This window comes from Bubalus kerabau, chromosome X (assembly GCF_029407905.1).
Source record: "Bubalus kerabau isolate K-KA32 ecotype Philippines breed swamp buffalo chromosome X, PCC_UOA_SB_1v2, whole genome shotgun sequence".
NCBI lineage: Eukaryota > Metazoa > Chordata > Mammalia > Artiodactyla > Bovidae > Bubalus > Bubalus kerabau.
In genome coordinates, this window is record NC_073647.1 from 69,532,594 (window position 1) to 69,548,802 (window position 16,209).

The 16,209-nt window shown below is 47.2% G+C and overlaps 1 protein-coding gene across 1 annotated transcript in view; it reads left to right on the forward strand.

Annotated features, from left to right (window-relative positions):
* The first annotated feature begins 2,831 nt into the window (after positions 1–2,831).
* FRMPD3 (FERM and PDZ domain containing 3) overlaps positions 2,832–16,209 on the forward strand; it is a 67,276-nt gene continuing 53,898 nt past the window's right edge. Inside the window, exons 1-3 of the mRNA XM_055563221.1 lie at positions 2,832–2,979; positions 6,918–7,020; positions 10,710–10,755. Of these exons, the coding sequence (XP_055419196.1) occupies positions 2,832–2,979; positions 6,918–7,020; positions 10,710–10,755 (297 nt within the window). The remainder of the gene's footprint in view (positions 2,980–6,917; positions 7,021–10,709; positions 10,756–16,209) is intronic.

Here is a 16,209-nt window from a genome sequence, read left to right on the forward strand (position 1 = left end):
GACTACCCAGCATAGGTCCTACCTCCTCCAGGGAGCCCTTCAGTCTTCACTCCCTTCTATGAACATACTATTGGGACCTTAATTATGAACTTCATATACTATTCTCATGGGCTCCCTGATGGCTCAGTGGTAAAGAATCTGTCTGCAATTCAGGAAACCTGGGTTTGATCCCTGGGTTGGGATGATCCCCTGGAAAAGGAGATGGCAACCCACTTCAGTATTCTTGCCTGGAGAATGTCATGGACAGAGGAGCCTGGAGGGCCACAGTCCTCGGCATTGCAAAGAATTGGGACACGACTGAGCAACTAACACTTGGACTTTTCCTACTGTTTTCAGTTACCACTCTCTTTCTCCTGTTCAGTGTACACTTGTCTGTTCCCCCTCCCCCAACCCCAGACTGGAAGATCTTTGAAGGCAGAGATCTGTAACTTCTTGTGCCCCCTCCCCAAATCTCCAACTGTGTGAGTAGGCACTCAATAAATACTTGTTGATGGATTAACATAGTCCAAACGGTAAAGCAGAACACTTGGGTCACAAAAGGCTCTTAGCTTGTTGGTTCCCCGGCACCAAGAGTGTCTCTTTTCATGAGTATTGGTGGTACTTCAAGGCCCGGTGGAGACTGGAGTGTCCCTAGCTTTAGAAAAAGAAAAAGGCACCAAAAGGAAGGTTGCAGTGACCAGGGGGCCCTGAGCAAAGGACAGGGTGTCGAGCGCTCTCATGCGTGTGTGGGTCTTCCTTGTGGTGTCCCTGCTTCCCACGCCACAGCCTGTGTATCCCGACAGGCTCTCATTGTCCAGGGTGCCCTGGCTGGAGCCCATGGCAGAAATGAGCTGGTGTCATCCCAAGCAGAGGCCCTTTTAGGGCCAGTGAGCTGAGATCAGGAAAGAGCAGGCCAAGGGCTCATTTGGGAAGCAGTCTCCATGGTGAGGCACGATGGCAGCCACAGGAAGATCCTTAGTGGCTCCCTTCAAGCCTTCAAGTGCCTGCCTGCCCCCAGGAGCAAAAATCAGAGAGGGGCCAGCCTGAGGCCACCCTCGCTGAGCCCTTGTCCTGGAAGGATACCTCTATAGAACACCAACTAGCCATATTCCAGCTCCCAACTAACTTTCTGTCAAAGAGTGACCATTTGTCTTACCCAGTGTGAAATGGAAGGAGCCAGTTCCTGAACTCATCTTCAGGAGCCTTGACCTAACCCTGGCAGCCCCTTCCACCTCCCTAAGGGACACCAGACAGAGCCCAAGTCAGCTCGGGTGCAGCCATAGTTGATGTGGTCAGATTCCAGTCAGCCACGGTCCATCTTTCTTCCTGAGTTCTTCAATGAGAAAGATGAGTCTGGGACTATGAATTTCTCTTTTACACAATTACTCTAAATCTTCCCACCCTCTCCCCATCGATAGTCCTAAAGCTCCTCTCTAATTAGCAAATCTGTGTCCTGATAAACAACCTAATTGCTTACAACCATTTGCTCCTGAGAAATTTGGTGTTCTTATTCAGTCAACAATCACTCTCCTAGTGTCAGAACCTCCCACTTCTTTTCCAAATCTTGCACTAGTTTGATTAATTAGCTCCTGGCCCTCTGTATCTTGTTCAGAAGGGCCCTGCCTGGAACCTTAGTGTTTCAGAAACACACACCGAGACTAGGAAACTCAACCTCATTTATTAGACCAGAAAGCCTCTTGGCTCTAGTCCCTTCTCTTCCACCTCCACCTGCCCTATCCTGCCTTCCGGTCATTCATTTTCCTTTTCTCCTCTTTTCTGCCCCTAAACCCAGTGCCTTCACATAGCCCAGGGTCCCCACGCCTTCACTCCTTAGGGCTCTTCATTCAAATACTGAGCTCAGACCCATCCTTGCCTGCAATATGCTTCACCCTTGCCCTTGATGTTAACCCTTTATTATCCTGGCGTAATTCTGAAGCTTCAGTAAGATCTGTTACGGGCATTGGAGCGCCATCTATATTCTCTCCCAAGTATCAGGGCAGCGATTTCTCTTCTCCCAGCTCACCTGGGTTCAGGTCTGCTGACAGCCTCCAGCGGTGGCTCTTCCCGCTTGCCCTTGGCAGCTATTCTCCAGCTGTCCCATTAACTGAAATAAGTTGGCATTGGGACTCCCCTGGTGGTCCAGTGGTTAAGAATCTGCACTTCTGCTGCAGTGGACATGGGTTTGATTCCTGATTGGGGAACTAAGATCCCACATGCTGTTTGGTGTGGCCAAAAAAAAAAACAAAAAACAGAAGTTAGCATTATGCACAGTTGTATAAGGGACTGGTCCTCCATGTGAGCCTGTTTGTTTTCATATGGCATCTCAATATTTTCTTTTTATATATGACCTAAGGGATATTAAAGTTTAAAATTACACAAGGACTTTGTGAAGGTGCTCCACACTCTGAAATGACTTCACATTCCTTCCCCACGGCCTTTCCTGTTTTGCAGTCCCTTCCCTCAAGGTTTTGGTTTCTCTCAGGGAGTTAATAGCCAATTCCATGGGTGATACTGGTTAACCTTCCAACAACACATTTGCTTTTAGGCTCCTTCTGAGTCCCAGTATCTTGAGGAAAGGACAGACTCTAATGTCAGGCTCCATGGCACCCATGTCCTCTGTTGGCCCTGGCCCTATAGACAAGTGGCTTCTCCTTTCTAGACTCTTCTTTCTCCAGTGTGAAATATGCATTGGTCATCCCTTCTGCTGGTGCCAGAGGATGTAGGAAGCAATGTGCGTGAACTCCCAGGTGCCATGGCCAGCACCCTTATCAGCATCCCTCCCAGCTGCTCTGAGGCTTAGCTGCCTTTGCGTCTTCTTTTGCTCCCATCTTCCCCTCCCCCTCAGTCATGTGATGCAGGAAGAGAACGCAAATGATATGGAATGTGAGCAGCTGCCGGCAGAGACGCTGCGACAAGTGACCATTCACCGGGACCCTATATATGGCTTTGGCTTCGTGGCTGGCAGTGAGAGGCCTGTGGTGGTGCGATCTGTGAGGCCAGGTAGGTGTCACCCAGAGTGTCCCCCTGGCCCTGGCTCCCACCCCCCCCAAACACCCACACATTGTCCCAGAGAAAAGAGCACCCAAGTATACTGTGTTGCCAAGGAATTCATGAAGAGTGGGTGAAGACTTGCCAGCCAATAACTGTGTGAGGGAGCTGGTTTTTAAAGATTTATCCACACACAACACTGAGGCTGCAGTTGATAATTTAGTAGGGTCTGGGTCTTAACAAAACTTCCCTTTGCATAGAACCTTCACAGAAGAGCCATACTGCCTTGAGTGAGACATACCGATCTGATTCAATTCAACAAGTATGTAATGACTGCCTACTCTAAGCAAGGTTATAGGGAAATACAAGACAGAGTTCCTGCCCCCAAGAATCTAATCATCAGGCTGTGGAGACTAGTACACGCTCACCAAATAGGTCATCCAGTGAAGGCTGGAGTCAGGATATAGACCATAGGTGGCACAGTAGCAATACAACACCTACCATTGATGAAGCCCCCTAGAGTGCACAAATTTACATCATCTTGTTCAGTGCTTGCGGCTATGTCCACAAGGTAAGTAATACCATTCCCATTTTACAGATGAGAAAACTGAGGCAGAGAGGAAGAGAAATGGCATGTCCAGAGTCACTCCACTAAGAAGTAGCAGAGCTAGGATTTGCACCTGTGCCTGTGTGATGCCACTGAGAGGGGTGGGGAGGGAAGCAGGGCTTGAATGGGACCATACAGGGTGGACCAAGTGCGAGCCCACCAGAACGGTGAAAGCCTGTTGTTATGAATGAAATGGGAAAGGGCCTGAGCACTGTTTTGTTCCAAATCTTGCTAGGCATTGACAAGAAAAGACAGACGGAAAGGAGCTCTATTCCTGAATTGCTGGGCCTGAGGCTTTAGATGTTTACAACAGTTTCTTGCTCAGTCAAGAGGAGCAGCCGGAGTACAAACTGGTCTAGCAGAAATTTGATGAATTTTGCAATCCTCCAAGGAAAAGAAAAAGATTTTTGTAAGCTTGCTCTTCAACTGGAGGGCATAAAGTAAAAAAACAATTCAGTACAGGAGTTTGTGGCTGACCTAAGGCTCCTGAGGTAGTCATGCAGTTTTGCAAAAGGTTTTTGAGTTTCTGATCCAAAATCAAATTTATCCTGGGAAAGAGGGACCATATAAAACTTAGTAACAGATCACCGGAGACCCTGGTTTAACTTTAGAGGAGACAGAATTCACAGGGTTGCTGCAGGTGGTCTGAGAATGAATAAGAAGGGGTTGGAGGAGTGGAGAGAAGAAAAGCCACAAGGGAGACCACAGGAGGCCATGGGGCCAGCAGGCTGATCTCAGACCTGCCTCCAACCCAGGTGCCCCTCCATCCAATGCAGAAAACTTGATTTTGAGGCCACAAGAAAAGATAAGATGCGCCCTATAGAGGAACAGGAGAAGGCAATGGCACCCCACTCCAGTACCCTTGCCTGGAAAATCCCATGGACGGAGGAGCCTGGTAGGCTGCAGACCATGGGGTCGTGAAGAGTCGGACACGACTGAGCGACTTCACTTTCACTTTTCCCTTTCATGCATTGGAGAAGGAAATGGCAACCCACTCCAGTGTTCTTGCCTGGAGAATCCCAGGGATGGGGGAGCCTAGTGGGCTGCCATCTATGGGGTCGCACAGAGTCGGACACGACTGAAGCGACTTAGCAGCAGCAGCAGCAGAGAGGAACAGTTAAGGCTGAACAAGCCAACAAACAATTCCATGAAAATAGTAAGTAGACTGAGCTTACCACTGCCATCAGAGAGCCAAGGCCTGTGACGGAGACCAAGTTCTATGAGGACCTCCTCCATTGAAAGGAAGGATGGAGGGATGAATGGATGGACAGGAGAAAGGAAAGAAGGGAGGGAGGGAATAGGTAGAGTGGTCTGTACCTAAAAGATTGGCATATTTGGCAGAAGTAGATAGGAGGAATATCTTTCCTGGTGGCTCAGTGGTAAAGAATCTACCTGGCTCAGCGGGTAAAGAACCCGCCTGCAATGCAGGAAACACAGGAGACATGGGTTCAATCCCTGAGTCAGGAAGATCCCCTGGAGGAGGAAATGGCAACCCACTCCAGTATTCTTGCCTGAAAAATCCCATGGACAGAGGAGCCTGACAGGCTGCTATCCAAAGATCACAGGGAGTTGGGCACAACTGAGTAAATAAGCACAGTACAGCCAATGCAGGAGATGTGGGTTTGATCCTGTGTCAGGAAGATCCCCTGGAGAAAGAAACGGCAACCCACTCCAGTATTTTTGCCTAGAGAATCCCATGCACAGAGGAGCCTGGCAGACTACAGTCCATGGAGTCGCACAGAGTGGGACATGACTGAAGCGACTAAATGACAACAAATAGGAGGAATGAAATGAGTGGAAGGAACTGTCCCTTGGAAGACATAATAAGTACCATTTATTGAATTCTTACCAACATCAATCAACTGTTTTAAATGCTCTACATCCATCATCCCATTTATCCTCCCAACATTCTTCTGCTTTTATTTTTCCATTTCTTAGATGAGGAAAGAGAGATTCAGAGAGATGAAATGTCTCATCCGAGGTCCCACAGCCACTGAGTTGTAGATTCGAGTTGAGCGTCCAAGCCTGACTTGCTGCAAAGAATGGGCTCTTCACCAGCAGGCTTCCTGTTTCTGACATCCCTGTGCTGTCAGAAGAGTGGGTTGAGGGTCTTTGCAGTTGGAGTGGGGAATCCTGCTCGCTGAGCATACAGGCCTCACCCTCAGCACACAGGCGCCACTCTCCAGAGCCATAGCGTGATGCTCAACTGACATGGTGACCTGGTCGTTGTTCATGTTTGTCGCATTTACACAGCACACTTTTTTGCAGAGAGAGGAACAGCTGGGATCTGACCCTTTCAAGTGGATCCCAACAAGTATCCAGGCTGGGTTGAGAGTGAGACATGTCCTTAAACATGTCCTTAGACATGTCCTATTTTGGGTTTGAGTTAAGCTGAGTTCTACTTGTCATTCTCCTTAAATCTCTAAAATCCTTTTCTCCAAGGAGATCTTTGCTAAGCACCAGAGGCAGCACAGCCCAGGGGGCCCCTCCAACCCACCCTTTACCCCCATCAGGAAGGTAGGGCCCTCAGGCAGCTCTGCTTTCTAAACCTCAACAGTAGACATGAGGAGGAGAGAAAGCAAATTTCCAACTGCCAGTGATTTAGGGTCTGTGCCTTGTTCCTCTCATTTCTCAGACAGCAGCATGTCTCTTAGGTGAAAGAAAATAAATGCCTTTAGGGCTTCTCTGGTGGCTCAGATGGTAAAGAGTTTGCCTGCAATCCAGGAGACCTGGGTTTGATCCCTGGCTTGAGAAGATCCCCTGGAGAAGGGAATGGCTACCCACTCCAGTATTCTTGCCTGGAGAATTCCATGGACTGAGGAGCCTGGTGGACGGGCTACTGGAGTTAGAGTTGGACACTAACACTTTCACTTTAGGTCCTTTAGTTCATCCCCCTGTCTCCAGGGAAGTGAATGCCTACATCCTTCCAGATCAGTGAGTATGAATTATGTTCAAGTAAGAAGATTCCTTACCCCCTCCTGTCACCTGTAACCCCTCCAGTAGTCTGGAAGCCATGCCTTGTGCCCAAGCAGATCCCTCCTGATGAAACCGAAGTTTGTGCTCCTCACTAGGTCTGAGCCGGGAATCACTGGTGAACCTTGCTTGAGCACCAGGCCTTTGCTACCACACCACTCCCAGCCTAGGCAGGGCCATTCCATTCTCTTTCTCCAGCCCTCTGCCCTCCACTTGCTACAGGCAACAGTGGCCCAGGGCTCGAAGAGTTGCCTGTCAGTGGCACCACTCGGCCCGCATCTCCTGCAGGCCTCAGTGCCTGCAGCCACTCCCCCAGGCACCGGCGACTCCCTCCCACCCAGGCCTCACGCCTCTCTCCTCTCCTCCACAGGAGGCCCCTCTGAGGACAAGCTCCTGGCTGGTGACCAGATTGTGGCTATTAATGAGGAGGACGTGAGTGAAGCCCCCAGGGAGAGGTTCATAGAACTCATCAGGTAATAGGAGCCTCTTGGGCCTTGCAAGAGCTGAGCACGGCTATCCCCATCCCACCAGTAGTGTAACTATGGCTGCCACAGCCCTCCCTGGCTAAGAGAGAGGGGTCTTCCCAGGGAGAGCAACCTGAGCCAGGGCTCCTGGGTACCCAGAACTTCCGGGGACTGAGGGCCCTCACACACTCAGGCTTAACCTCATTCAGTGATGTGAAGAGACAAAGAACAGCCTCCTGGCAGTTCACCTCACCTCCCTTCACCCAACAACTCCCCTCACCCAAGCCCTTTGGTTTTCAACTTAACTGTGCAGTGACTACTGAGAACAAGTGAGTGACCAATGACACAGACCAAGTGAGTAAAGAATAAGAAATAAGCAAGCCATTCAGACAACATTCTGAGATAAGCACAATGTGAGCAAGACATTATTTCCCACCCGCCACTCCCTCCCCGCTCCCCCCCCCAAAAAAAAAAAAAAAACCACAAGGAGAATAAAATCCAAATGCCTGGCCAGCAGGTTGAGGCATGGAACCTGCCATGTTGGATTTTGCTCACAGTGTGTGTGACCCCTTAGTGCCCTCCCCAGATAGGGGCAAGTCAGAGAGAGAAAGGAATGTGAGGAGGACCACCACTGTCCATGGAGTCATCACACTGACTTTTACCCTCCCTTACTTCTGTATATGGGGCTTCCTTTGTGGCTCAGTAGTAAAGAACCCACCTGCCAAGGCAGAGGATGCAGGTTTGATCCCTGGTTGGTGACGATCCCCTGGAGGAGGGCACAGCAACCCACTCCAGTATTCTTGCCTGGAGAATCCCATGGACAGAGGAGCCTGGTGGGCTACAGTCCACAGGGTCTCAGAGTTGGACACGACTGAGCAACTAAACAACAACAACCTCTGTATATACCATACCACCACATATCACACAGACACTACATACCTCTTCCCCCCCACACACCATGCCACCACACACCACATACACACACACACCCCCGTGCATACCATACACACATAAACACAAAACACGACACCACACACCACACACACACACGCACACCATGCGCTAAAAATACGCCCATACCCACAGGTACCACATGCGCACGCACACACACACACACCTATGCCATAGATACTCCCCCACCCCACACGCCTATCACATGCACACACACACACATACCACCTCACGCCCCCTTGCATAGACACTTTGATAAGGAGTAAGACAATAGAACTGAGAGAACAGAATTAGATTCTTTCAGCTCTAAATTCCAGGGGATAACCTCAGTTTGGGGGACCTCAGCTATCTATCCTCACATGCTTGCTATCTTACTCTCTCTCTCTCTCTGTCTGGCGTAGTCTGCTCCATCTCTGCCTTCATCTCCTTCAATCCTTCTCCATTTGGAGTGTTTTCATTCCACTCGTCTTTCTTGTTCTCCCAAAGCCCACCTGCCTCCAGGGCCCCTCCCTCCACTTCAAAGGCAGAGGAGTGACGCCCCCTTGCTACTTCTGGAAGGGTTTGCACTGCCCCTTCCTGAAGTCCAGAGCAGGTCTTCCTCCACAGGCTCCCCCTCCAGCCCAATATCCTGGTATGTGTCTGGTCCCTAATGACCCTTAGTTTGGCTCTTCTCCAAGTTCAGTTTGTCCATTGCATTCCCCCACTCTCCACCCTTCATGGTCCACCACCACATCACCATGGGGTGAAGTCTTTCAACCCCATCAGGGCATGTTGGGGGGTTCTTTCAGGCTGACCCCTCAGAAGTCTTTGCTTTGCTTCTTGTGGATATCTTTGTACCCCATACCAAGGTAGCCCAATTTTGTGAGACTGCTCAGAGCACCTTCTGGGTCAAGTCAGAGCTCACACATTTGATAATCTCTGGGACTAGCAGATCATTCATTCATTCAGTGAATATTTATTATATTGATTGTCTCCTGCGCATCAGTTGTTGTTCTAGGCACTGAATATACAGCAGTGAATAAGACAGACAAAAATCCTTGCCCATTGGAGTTTACATTCTAGTGGAAGAAGACACATCATAAGCAGTAAACATGATAAATAAGTATTGCACAGTATATTAGAAGTTGATGAATGTTATTGAAGAATAGAAAGGGGGACAGGATAAAGATCAGGAATGCTGGGAACAGGGGTGCAGAGTGCAACTTTAAATAGCATGGCCAGTGTTGGCCTCAATGAGGAGGTGACATTTGAAGAAAGACTTGGAGGAAATGAGGATATCAGAGAAGGCAAGAAGAACCCAGTGTAGAGGCCCTAAGGCAGGAGTGTGTGTGATATGTTTGGGGAACATGGGAGAAGCCCACGTGTAGAGTGGGGTAAGGAAGGGGGTAGTTGTAGCACTGCAAGGACTTTAGCTTTGTTCTACATGATATGGGGAGATGTGGCAGGGGCTGGAGCACAGGAGTCACATAATTCAATCTATACTAGTTCCCTGCCCTGGCCAAGAGACAGGACTTTCCAGGTGTTTTCCTTGGAACACAGCTCCTCCCTTACTCCAGGAGCTTCCCAGACCCAGGAGCTGACAACATCCCTGGACTCTGCCTCATTGAATATGGTACCAGTCCAAGTCCTTGAGCAGGGGCCCTGGGCTTTTCTTTCCTTTTTTTAAAAATAATTTTATTTATTTGTTATTTTTGTGCTGAATCTTCATTGCTTCTAGTTGTGGAGAGCAGGGGCTACTCTCGAGTTGCAATGCATGGGCTTCTCATTACAGTAGCTTCTCCTGTTGTGGAGCACGGCTCAGTAGTTGTGGTACATGGGCTTAGTTGCTCCACAGTATGTGGGATCTTCCCAGACCAGGGATCGAACCTGAGTCTCCTGTGTTGGCAGGCGGATTCTTTACCACTGAGCCACCAGGGAAGCCCGAGCTTTTCTTGAATACCCAGAATCAAGGGTGTCTTGACTCTGCTTCCTGAACACCTTTGTTCCCAGAAACATTTGAAAAAAGACCAGCAATGAGAGGGGAAGCTCCTTCAAGGCGAACTCTTTCCATTTCTTTTAGTTCTTTTAAAGGATGATGTATTCTTGGGAGAGAATTTTCATACCTCACAGCTTGTTGGATCATTGGCATAATTCTTGTCTGAAGAGTTTCAAATTCTTCATCCTTTTGAATGTTTGCTATCTGGAGAGTCTTGTCTTCCATCTGTTGCTCTCTGGCTCTCATTTTTTTTTTGGTCCTTCAATTAAAACAACTCTGCTGAGTATGAGTCATGATGACCAAATGACCTCCTTTGGGTTTTTCCTTTGAGTTTCTCCACTTACTTAAATACCAAATTGCCAATAATCATGGTACACGGTTCCCAGGACTCTGATTGTGCTCCCTTTGAGTTCCTTAATTCAGGTCTTTCGTTTTCCTTGCAAATTTTTTGCCTATAGATAAAAGGTTCCTAGGGTTTGAGGATTTCTACAGAGAGAATGTGAGAAGGAATATAAAAAGAAGACCTGAAAAATGACAACCCAGAGGTAATGATAATACCATTTTCAGAAGCCTGTGTGAACCTCTATGGATGGTGGATGTCAGCTGCCACAAATGATGGGAGGCGAGGCAGCCATGCAGATATTTAGATTGCCCTCTGTCCTAATCCATATACCTGAATGCAGCCCAGGGGAGAATTCTGGTGTTCCTTCTTGTGCTAGATGAATACCCAGTGCATGATACACTACTCTCCTGTTCCCTCTTCTCTCTGTAGGAGCGCTAAGGAATTCATCGTTCTTACAGTTCTGCACACTCATCAGGTGAGTGAGCCTCTTTGCCATCCACCCTTCCTCCTGATTGAGACAAGAGCATTCCCACATTGGAAAGTGACAGTGATGGGAGAGGGAGATGGGAGAGACTAGGACCAGCATTGTTGTGAGCCAAGGGTTTAGGAGTGAACTTAAAATCGTACCTTCTGCACATCTTGTCTATGCTCACATCCCAGACTTGAGGATTTTGAAGGGCTCCATAGTGCTGTGTGCTGCCCTGTGTGCTCTGCTTTCCCTGACTTAAGCTACCCCACCACTGCCCCAGTTCCAGACATATTTTCTACCTCTTTTTTGCTGTGTCCCATCAAAATTTACCTGTCCAGTGTCCAATTCCATAAATCCTTGTAGACCGTGGGTGCTAATCTTATTCATTCTTTTTATACAGGTATATACTAAATGGCCTACAGTGTATGAGACACAACACTGTATGTGGAGGATTTACTATAAAGTTGCTGGGGAGGTGCAGTTGGACAAATAGGTTCATCTTTGTCTAGGTTCAGTTACTAACTGCCTGTATGACCTTGGGGGAGTCGGTTCCCTTTTCTGAACCTGTTTTCTCATCTGTAAATTGAGGGATTTAGACTAGATCAGTGTTCCCCATGCTTGCCTGATCATAATAGTCACCGGGACTATTTATTAAAAATGGAAGTCCCCAGACCCTTATCAAAAGTTGGAATCCAGAAGCACTGTGTCTGTTACTAGGTCACTTCCTCGTAGTAATCTTTGTGGGATCTTAGTTCTCTGACCAGAGATCAAACCTGTATCCTCCACAGTGAAAGCATGGAGTCCTAACCACTGGACCACCAGGGAATCCCTGATTTTTTTTTTACTTTTTAGTTTGATATCATTGTAGATTCATAGGAAGTTGCAAAGCTAGTACAGTGACATCCCTGTGTATCCTTTACCCTGTTTCTCCCAGTGGTTACATGTTACATCCCTAACAGTACTATATCAGAACTGGGACATTGACGTCGGTACAGTGATGTGAATGGTTCAGTGTTACTCTGTCACATGTGTGGGTTCATGTATCAACACAGTCAAGATACTGGAGAGTTCTATTACTGAAAGAATGCCTCATGTTGCCCTTTTATGGGGCACCTACTCCCCACCCTCAATCCGTGTCAACCACTAATCTGTTCTCCATTCCTGTAATTCATCATTTCAAGAATATTATATAAATGGAATCATAAAGTATGTAGCCTTTGGGGATTGGATTTTTTCACTCTGCACAATGCCCTTGAAATTCATCCAAGCCATTGCTTGTATTAACAGTTTGCTCCTTTTTTATTGCTGAGTAGTATTCCATGGTATGGATGTACCACTGTTTAGTCATCCACCTGTTGAAAAACATCTTGGTTCCTTCCAGGCTTTGGCTAGCATGATATTAAAGCTGCTATAAACATTCAGGTACAGGGTTTTTTGTGAGCATAAGTTTTCGTTTCTCTAGGACAAATGCCCAAAAGTGTGATTGTCCAGTCATATACTAAGTGTATGTTTAGTTAATTAAGAAACTGCCAGACTGCTTTCCGTGAGAGTAGACTGTGGTTCACTGCTGTATCACTAGCACCTGGAACAGCATCTGACATAGAATAGGTGCTCAGTATTTGTTGGAATAAAGGAAACCTAAATCAAACTCAAGTGTCCAAACTTAGGTGCAGAATAAAGAGCCTAACACTCCCCCATCTCTGTCCCAACTCTCATCCCAGTGCCCCCAACACCTCTTTGTCATGGCCAGGGTGCTCTCCTTCTCTTCCTTGTACATGTCTTAGTTCTCACCACCCTGTAGACTTCTATCCTTGTTGTAATCCACATCTCTTGTAACACATGGCTCTTTCCTTGAATACCTACCTTAAGACTTATGTCTTCCAAACATCTTTGCCTGACTAACCTCAGTGAGAGTTTCTAGTTCATTAATTTGTTCATCAAACATTTACTGAATGCCCACTATTCTAGGCGCTCTTCCAGGCTGGGAATATAGCAGTGCACAGGACAAACATGGTTCCTACCCTTGGAGAGCTTACATTCTAGTTCTTGGCCTTGTGCCCTCTAAACCCTGCTGCTCCTGCTAAGTTGCTTCAGTCCTGTCTGACTCTTTGTGACCCTGTGGATTGTAGCCCACCAGGCTCCTCTGTTCATGGGGTTCTCCAGGCAAGAATACTAGAGTTGCCATTACCTTCTCCAGGGGATCTTCCTGACCCAGGGTTCGAACCTGGGTCTCCTGCATTGCAGGCAGATTCTTTACCACTGAGCCACCAGAGAAGCCCCTCTAAACCCTAGAAACATAGAAAAGTATAGGGGCACATATACACAGAAGTGATAGTCAAAACAGCAACCTGTACAGGAAGGGCCTTCCAGTGAGAATGTAAGCCAGCCACAGGTGGTGGAGCAGAGTCTTGCAGGCCACCTAACTGTGCCAGGTGTTAACCCTTTGTTAGTTGATCTTTTATAAAGAGGTTCCAGGGGAGAGATCAGGTGGCACCCAAAAAGCTTAGGGCACAGACTACTTATCAGACAGTGAGCAAAAATCCCTCAATGTTTTACAATAGGTATGGCCATCCCAGCACGTCCCAACCAAATATCAGCCTTGCAAACATGTATAGTCAGTCCTCATTATTCACAGATTCCATATTTGCCAATTTGCCCACTTCCTAAAATTTATTTGTAACTCCAAAATCAAGACTTACAGCGCTTTCCTGGTTGTTTGCTGACACATGCGGAGCGTGAAAAATTTGAGTCTCCCAATGTACCTGTTCCCAGCTGAGGTCAGGCAAAATGATGCTCTGTCTCGTTTTAGTTGTCATGCAGAGTCATCCTGAGGATGGAGATGGTAGGGGGCAGTGCAGTGTAGTCCAGGAAACTCCAGCCCGGGGACAGTGGGATGGGGTTTGAATGCCAGCTCTGATACCTGTTAGAGGGGTGGCATCAGGCAAGTCACTTAACACTTCAGAACCTCATTTTCTCCTGGTGAAATAAAGAAAATCGAATCTACCAGGATGAATTGTTTTTAGAATTTAAGATTATAATCTATGTGAGACACACACACAATCCCCCTAGGAACAGTTGTTCAGTATTCATTAGTTCAGTGTTAACACAACTGTGAATAACAAAAATCAAGTGAGAGAATCTTCTCTCTTACACTGAAGTGAAAACTCCTTGAAGACCACACCCCCCAGCAGACGTTACTCTTGTAGCTCCTACATCACGTAACAAGGTAGCACTTGATATCTCATGGGTGCATGAAGACTGCTTCTTCTTATCAAACTCTCCTGTGCAGGCTTGACAGTCTCCCAGAGGACAGTCTCCTCCTGATAGGTTCACGTTGTGGCTCAAGAATCTGTACTTTTAATAAGAGCCACAAGTAAGTAATTCTGATGCTCAGTAGAATCTGGGAAACATTGAACCAGACTATCTTTAAAGCTGCTACCACTCGTACATTGTGTGGCTGGCAATGGTCTAGTACAGTGGTTCTCTACCCTGGCTATATATACATTAGAACTTTCTGAGAACTCTTAAACATATTGATCCTTGGGCTCTAGCCCTGACCAATTGAATTACAAGCTGTGGGGATGGAGCCCAGGTATTGATCTTTTGAAAAGGCTCCCCAAATGATTCTGATATGTAGCCAAGGTGCACGGTCTAATGTGTAGTCTCTTTCAGATGGCATTTTCTTTTTAAGAGAGTGACTCTTACCGTAGCAGACCATTGGAGAGTATTTTGAGCAGCCATAGGGATCCTTTCCCAGGGCCCTCAAACAATATTGCATAGGTAGCCACTTATTAAGTCTAGATGTATTTAAGAATGTTCTTTAATCTTTGAGTGACCAACTATTCCCCATGATTGACTGAATATGTATTAATTTTGGTACCCTTAGACCTTGACACATCATTTGTCCTCAATAAATATTTTAAAATAAAGTACTGACTGGTGACCTAGAACAGTCCTGGCAAAGCAAGCAGACAGTCCCTTCAAATGAAACTAGTTTTCTGGTTTTGAAAACAGCCTGTACCCAGAGAGTCTCAGTCCCCTCTGCTTGAAGCCACCTGTCCAGAAAAAAGCCAAAATCATGAGAACCACCGCAGAACTGGTTTTCCATAGAGCTTCTTGAGTATAGGGCCTGGCAGATAGTAGGTACTCAAGTCCTATTTGCTTAATTGATGAATTAATTCAATACTAGCCCCTGCAATCAACGACTATCTTCTCTTCTGTGCCTCCTCTGTGCTTGGTGCTGGGGGAGACACAGTAATGCAAAATGTCACCTCTTCTTTTACAACCTAGTTGGAGAGATAAGTAATGGCTAAGTGGATTCACAAAGGAGGACTACAGGAAATCCAGGGAAGGGAACGGCAAGGTTGGGAAAGGATTCAGGACTAAGATAGGATTTGAGCTGGGTTTTGGAGATGGCATTTATTGAGCAAGAGGGACACCAGGGGGCCCTGAAGGGTGGGGATGGTGAAGAGACAGCATGATGTAGGCACAGAAACGGGAAGAAGCTGTGGGCAGAATAACTCAACTAGGTGATTGATGGGAAGTGAGGGTTATGTGTGGTTTGTCAGGGGCCTTGAAATCCAGGGAGAGGACATGTTCCCCTGTAGGCAGTCCTGAATGTAGGAAGGAAGGACCCCCAGGTCCCTTAACAGTGGACCCCTGGAATCAGGATGGCCCTCCATAGTCCCAGGCTCCCACAATGGTTGCTATGGGAATTGCTTATAAGTAGGTTCAGGTGTCAAAGAAAATGAGGCAGCAGAAAGGGAAATCAGGAGGCTGTTAAAGCTTCAGGAACCTGAGCTCCATGTTCTTAAAATCCTTTCACAATTATCAAAGTGGGGCCCTATCGTACACTTAAAACATTCAGCCATATACCTGTCTTCGGCCAAGATATGTGAACACAACCCTGAAATCTGTACTAATAGAGTCACCAAATTAAAAAATGGTCAAAGAATCACCAGCTGCTGAATTCAGCCCTGAGGGAGAAGGCAGACTCTCTCCTCTATTGCTTATTCCACCAAGCTGCTGGCTTCATATTTACTTCAAGGGGCTTGCAATGGCCCTGGAGGTACTTAGAAATTCTAGTCCCGTGTTTCAAGCCAAAATTAATTTTTGCTAGAAAGGGTGCCTGTTGCAAAATGAGACTTTCAGCTGCTTAGAGGAAAAATGGGGTCAGTCAAGAGCTCAGATGTCCCAGCTTTAAGGTACTCAATTAATCTATGCTTCGTGGATTAGGACATTTTCAGCAATTCCTGGGCCCTACCATCTCAGCGAGTCTGACCTTTGAAGTCTGAAATTGGCTGAGAAATCTGTGTTTGTTTTGTTTTTGGCCATGCCACTCGGCTTGTGGGTTCTTAGTTCCTGACCAGAGACTGAACCTGTGCCCTGGCAATGACAGTGTAGAGCCCTAACCACTGGACTTCCAGGGAATTCCCAAAGAAATCTGTGTTTTAATAAGCA